At 54.8% G+C, this 6097-nt stretch overlaps 1 protein-coding gene across 1 annotated transcript in view; it reads right to left on the bottom strand.

Annotated features, from left to right (window-relative positions):
* The window catches only part of GUITHDRAFT_146692 (hypothetical protein), a gene marked incomplete at both ends in the record, with an annotated part of 3649 nt that extends 1099 nt beyond the window's left edge, over positions 1 to 2550 (bottom strand). The window contains 10 exons of the mRNA XM_005822119.1: positions 24 to 57; positions 135 to 280; positions 341 to 619; positions 798 to 854; positions 1002 to 1103; positions 1154 to 1204; positions 1280 to 1432; positions 1514 to 1759; positions 1805 to 2058; positions 2094 to 2550. Of these exons, the coding sequence (XP_005822176.1) occupies positions 24 to 57; positions 135 to 280; positions 341 to 619; positions 798 to 854; positions 1002 to 1103; positions 1154 to 1204; positions 1280 to 1432; positions 1514 to 1759; positions 1805 to 2058; positions 2094 to 2550 (1779 nt within the window). The remainder of the gene's footprint in view (positions 1 to 23; positions 58 to 134; positions 281 to 340; positions 620 to 797; positions 855 to 1001; positions 1104 to 1153; positions 1205 to 1279; positions 1433 to 1513; positions 1760 to 1804; positions 2059 to 2093) is intronic.
* Positions 2551 to 6097: the final 3547 nt, after the last annotated feature.

The raw sequence follows: 6097 nt of genomic DNA, 5'->3' as shown, positions 1-6097 counted from the left end.
GAGGGAGGGAGGAGGACAGTCACCTGCTTCTCAACTTCATGTCCTGCTGCTCTCAGCCTGAACAACAAGTCAACAAGGATGAGAATCGAGTCAGATCAAGAGAGGGAGGGAGCGGGAGGAGCCAGTAGGAGCACCTTCCGGCGTACAAGAGCTTCGCAAGGCCCTCAGCTGCGGTGGCTCGGAGCAGGAAGGAGCCGTTGGAGAGGGACTGGACGACTTGCTGCCACACCGACGTGCCGGCAGCTGAATCCCCTCCTACCTCCAGCAAATTCTCAGGCACCTGTCGATCTGTCAGGACCTGATCGCTCCCTCCTCCTCCTCCTCTCCCCCTCCCCTCTACCTTGTTCCAGTCGCTCTGCTTGAAGACCAGCAGAATGTCGAGGATCGCGCTGAGAGCACAAACCTGCAGCAAGGTGACCTGAAGGAGCCAAGAGGAGGGATGAAGGTAGGAGGAGGAGGGAGGGAGGGAGGAGGAGTCTCTTCTTGCCTGGAGCTTCTCGGTGTCATGTGCGAGGACTTGGAGGAAGAGCGGGATGTAGCTTGCGGCGATGTGCTCGTCGAGCAAGCAGAAGAGCCCCAGGCATTCGAGGGCCTCCTTTCTGATATCATCGTTCTCGTCCTATCTCTGCACGTCAGAGGAGGAGAGGAGGAGGAAGGGGAGGATCAAGAGGGAGAGGGAAGGGAGAGGAGGAGAGTGCCTGAATCATAGTCTCGCAGAATTCCTTGACGAGATCGGGGATGCCTCCCACGGCGATCTGATCGAGCCGGGTGAAGGTGCGCAGGAGCTCGCTGCTCACGACGAGGCATCGGTGGAGGAAGGCCTTGGACGCGTCAACCTCGGCGAACTCGAGAAGCTGAAGGTGAGCGAGCAGGTCAGCACTGACAGCCATGCCCTCCCCGTCACTTCTTCCTCCTCCCTCTCTCCTTCACATTCCCCCTTCCTCCATCTCTGCTCCATGGAGGAGAGTTGGGGAGCAGCAGGAAGTCCGGCTGCGGCTGACCTGCTTGAGGATTCCGGCGATGAAGGCGACGAAGCTCTCGCTGTTGGACTCGAGGCAGTGGAGCCCCGTCATGACGTGCGAGATGAGCGACATCGGCTGCTCCTGCTCCTCCTCGTCAGCATCCTTTCCTCCTCCTCCTCCTCCTGCCTCACCAGACTCAAAAGAATGCTGCCCAGCATAGTGTAGAGCTTCTTGCGCCCGAGCTGACCTCGCGGGATCAGAAGAGAAGAGAGGGGCAAGGGGAAGGGGAGACGGGAGGAGAGAGAAGGAAAGCAAACCTCGTCGCCAAGGTCGAGGAGCGGAACAAATTTGAGGAGCTCAGTGGTAACGAAGGAGGACGAGCCCATGTTGGACTCCAGCACTTGGCAGAAGTCCGAGAGCTCGGGAAGAGTCGCGTCCATCATGTCGTCGTCGTTCCTCTCCACAGCCACCTGCACAGATGATTCTGGTGAGCTTCAACCGTCCTGCTCCTCCCTCTCCCTCCTCCCTCTGCCGTTCCTCCTCCCCCCTACCTTGCCAAGGACCCTCCAGTAGAAGGCCTCCTCTGCTTGCAGCGCTGATCGGTTCTCTGGCAGGAAGCTGGCAGGGCTCTTCAACTTTCCGCTCCCCAGCACCGCACGCAGGGCCCTTTCGGTCGCCTCCGAGTAGATCTCGACGTCGAGCAACTTGAGGAACGCGATGGGGTTGCCGCTCCCCTTCGCTACCCACTTGTTGCAGATCATGTCAGTGCAAGCCTTCCTGACCAGCTCATTTCTATCCTGTAGCCAGGCGTCAGATCCTTCCCGCGCTCTCCCTTCCCCTACCTTGAGCCCGTTCTCTACCAGGAAGATCCTCTGGGAGATCTGGAGCGACTTGACGTCGATCTTGATGGAGACTACGTTGTAGGCGTACTTCCTCACGTCCTCCCGCACATCCCTCGTCCTCTCCAGGATGAAGGGCAGCGTGACTGACGACACGCCCATGTTGGCCAGCACTGCCTTCCTGACTTCCTTGCTCGTGTCGTTGGACACGAGGCGCACGTACTCCATCGTCACCGCATCGCTCAAGTCCGTGGGTCCTGCAGCCTAGCAAGTGCTGCGGCTGCATGCACACGAACCACCGGCACCTTGTCGTGCAGCCGCGCTAGCATGGCGTGCAGGATCTCGTCGAAGAGCTCCTCCGACACCTCCGCGTCCTCCCCGAGGCTGTTGAGCAGCTTTGCCGTCAGCTGGCAGGCGCGGAACCGTACAGCCTTATCGCGCGCGCAGGTCAGAGGGATCATGCGCTTGAGGAGGACACAGGCAAGCTCGCCGTCGCTAGAGTACTTGTCGTTGGTGAATGAGATGAAGGAGGCAACAAACTGCAGGAAACGCTCTACCGCTGGCTCTCGTTTGAAGACCAGCATGGCACGATCGATGGACTGAGTGAGGGCGCGCTGGAAGGTGTCGGGGTCTGCAGATTGCGCTTGTTTGAGCTTCATGATGCACTTTCGGTGAACAGCAAAGGACTTCTGACATTCTTCCAGCTGTTCGATCACCTGCAGGAAAGTAGATTCTTGTTTCTCGGGCATGGCCTCGCGAGTTTCAAGAGGATGCAAACAAATGCGTCCTGAACAGACAACATCAGTGGAAATCAAAGAGTCGTCTACGTGGGATTGCTTTCATGTTGGTTTTCACAGTTTCCGGCCTTATGCATGCAAGAATGGTTGTGATTGTGCTAAATTCTCATCTTCTATACCATCCTCACTTTGATTTGCAACACTTCCTTTTCTTCATGACTGTCTGTCGTTTACATAGTTTCACACTCAAATTGTTCCCATAACCCTCCTGTTCCTGCCATCACAGCTTCGTTGCTACCTCCCTGATGCTTTTACCTTCTCAACTTGTCCAGTAGCTGTTCACTCAACTCCTTCTCTTTTCCGTCACGTTCTTCTCCTGTCCTGCCCTGTCCTGTCCTGTCCTGTCCTGTCCTCTCGATCATATCAAACAGCCCAGAAGGCGTGTTGCATTGCCGAAACAGGGAATTAAGGACACCGGTATCATCCCCACCCCGTACTCTACCTTGAAAATTTGGGGAATAGGGTAGGTACTCCCTCACAATCAGCTCAACTTGAGGAGGTAGGGTAGTCCCTCCCACAGAATTTGAAAATCCAACCTCCCACAAGACCACCCACCCTCCTCGTATTCCATAACCCTACCCACCCCTTGCTCGATCAATTGCGTGAACCCTCCGTTTTCCCACTTATTACCCACAGAAATCCACTATTTTAATTACCCCTACCCCCTTTATGATCACTATTACCACCCCCTGGGTCAACACGAATTTCGTGGAGGACCCGTCCGATATGTACATTACCCACATCCCCCATCTGACCAGCTTGTTCAGCCCTCATCCCCTCCATTGCCCAATCACTTACTGCCGTCTGCCCTCATCCCCGCTCATAGGGGGCCGTCCGTCTCCAGGACAACCGGTGGAGGCAGAGGTAGGGGAGCGTACAATCTTCAAGAGGGGTGGTGGGGGTAGATCATTATCCTCTTACACCGGTACTTTTGATGATGATTTATGGGGTAATCAGAGCCAAGGCTCGTCGAGGTGTGGGTGGGGTACTTGTCAGTAAGAGGTTCAATGGGTCATGCTTGCACTCGTCAGAGGTAGGGTGGGGTTTGGCGGGTACCATCACCCCCCTGATTCATATATAGAGAACGGGTGGGGTGGTTTACGGGCACTACATCCCGAAAGCTACACCCCATGAATGGACCCTTCCCCTTCACTACCCCACCCCCTCAATCTCGACTACCCTTCGCTTTCTCAACCACATTGTTGAAAATTACCCTCAATTTACTAGTAATATGGACGGGTAGTCAAATTATGATTAGGTACCCTACCCCAACATCATGGAGCAGCTGTTCTTGAACCCCCCTATGATCTGATCCCACGACCCCATTTGGGTCTCCATCAAGTGATGGGATCACCGGTACTTTTTCCTGTATTGTGTATTTAAAATGACCGGTACTTGACAACCCCTACCCACCCAAGTCATTCAGTAGTATGACCACCCCCCTCGTCTTTTTTGTGCGTCTACACCTCTAGTTGTACCCACCTAGTTTTGCAAGGACCCCCACCACCTCAACAAAAAAACTTGTGACCCCTACCCCCTGTTACGTACCAGGACATTATCCATTTTATAGAGAAATTTCAAGATGACACAATTTTTGTCGCACCCTTCACCACGAACCCTCATTTTAACATAAATATCTAGTAATAATATGGGTGGGTAACACAAATAATTTCAGAATTTGGGGATAGTCACCTTGGGAATTTTCAAAAAGGTACCCTCACCCACCTGGATGAACTCAATTCCGTTTCCACCCCATCCGCCTATACCCCCACCTGGTACACAAAATTCTGATCCTAGCATTGGCCGCATATGGCAGGTCAAGGACGACGAGCAAGAGGAGGGCAGGGGGGGGAGAGCGGGGGAGGGGGAGGGGGAGGAGAGCGAGAGCGAGCGAGGAAGCAGGGAGATATGATGATTCAGATGCAGGAGAGAGTCGCAAGAGGAGGCTCAGGCAGAGGAGGAGGATTTCGGACTGGAGGATACAAGCAGGAAAGTTTGAAGGTGGGATCAGGACACAGCAGCGGGAGCAGGTGGCCGTAAATGAGAAGAGCAACAACCTGAGAATAGGTTCGGAAAGCCATGCTGATTCCGAAGCTGGGCGGTTGAGCTACAGGGGGAGACATGGGAAGATCGTAGAGACGAAGCAAGGAATGGAGAGGAATGGGTGGGAGTAGGCCAGCGCCGGCAGCAGCATGTCAAGTCGCTATGTCGGTTGGCAAGGCAAGTAGACAGGTGGACAAGCGGAAAGTCATTGAGTCAGGCATGTGTATTAATGTATAGAGATAGATTGAGGCTTGCTGGAGAGATGCTGAGAGAAAGAGTCGACGTAGTCCGCATGGACTAGTTACAAATTGGGTTTTGGGAGGACTCCATCCTTTGTGCAATACAGGAAAGACAGAAGACAAACATGTGAGACGCTGGCATGTCTTTTAGGATGATCTGGAACGAATGTTGACAGAACTGATATCCACTGCCCACATCTCTCAACTGGGAGGGACATGTCTGCGTAACGAGTGGCAAGCAGAACTAGTTAGTCATCAGATTTTCTGCTTCCCTTTGCTTGTTGCTCTTTGGCGATTATCACATATGTGCATTCTTAGTGCTTCCTTGAGTTTCTTGCCTTTGACGAGAAGTTTCCAGGTTGACAATGATACCTTAGCATCCTTGCGCTCAGCGGGGCAGCAGCAGAAAACTTGGAGCCTGTTGGTCGACAGTCGTGATGTGTCAGCGCATGGTAGGAGGAGGGGCCCTCGCCGAGGTCTCTGAGGAGGATGCGAAGTTGTCATGCGAGGGGGAGGAGGTCGAGTGATCGCCGAGGGGTCGGCAGAGACGATCTTGAGGGCTCGTGAGGATGGGCGGGACGATAAAGCGAGAGGAGGTCGAGGAAGGGAGGAAGAGAGACGCTAGCCACCTGGGCGTGCAGAATGAGGAGACGCCGGCGATGAGGAAGTCAAAACTCCTGGCAGCAGTTGATGCAGGTAGGCTAGAGACCAAACCCCTCTGCTCTCTCCCTCCACTCCCCTGCCTCCGCTCCCCCTCTCTCCTCCCTTACCCTCTCCTTCCCTCCCCCCCCAACCTCTCTCCCCGTCTCTCCCTCGCTCACTCCTGTCTTCAGAAGCAGGAGGGAGGAAAGAGAGAAGCAGCGGCGCTGCTATTTCGATGGTGAGATGCCTTCAACCGGTTGCGACGCTCCTGACACAGCGCAGAAAGGAATCTTGAAGCATGCAGCAGCCCGGGATGAAGTAGGAGAACTCCCTCCCTCTGCCGCGCTGTCAAGGCGCTCAAGAATGGGGGCAGTGAGGAGGCAGACAAGCTCCTCCTGGATGACTTGCGTGTTGGGCTCGCGGGATGCGAAGGAGTACAGGGCCTGACAGGCGGACAGGCACCGAGTGCGTATGCTCACTATCGACACAGTGACCCGATCCGCTCCATCCGTGTATGTGCAAGACATCTCCAGATATCTGTCGCAAGAGCACAAGGTGAAAGTGCCCGCAAGTGA

Source organism: Guillardia theta (genome assembly GCF_000315625.1).
Source record: "Guillardia theta CCMP2712 unplaced genomic scaffold GUITHscaffold_131, whole genome shotgun sequence".
NCBI lineage: Eukaryota > Cryptophyceae > Pyrenomonadales > Geminigeraceae > Guillardia > Guillardia theta.
The sequence above is the reverse complement of the archived record's forward strand: the minus strand, read 5'-3'. Positions and strand labels throughout refer to the sequence as shown.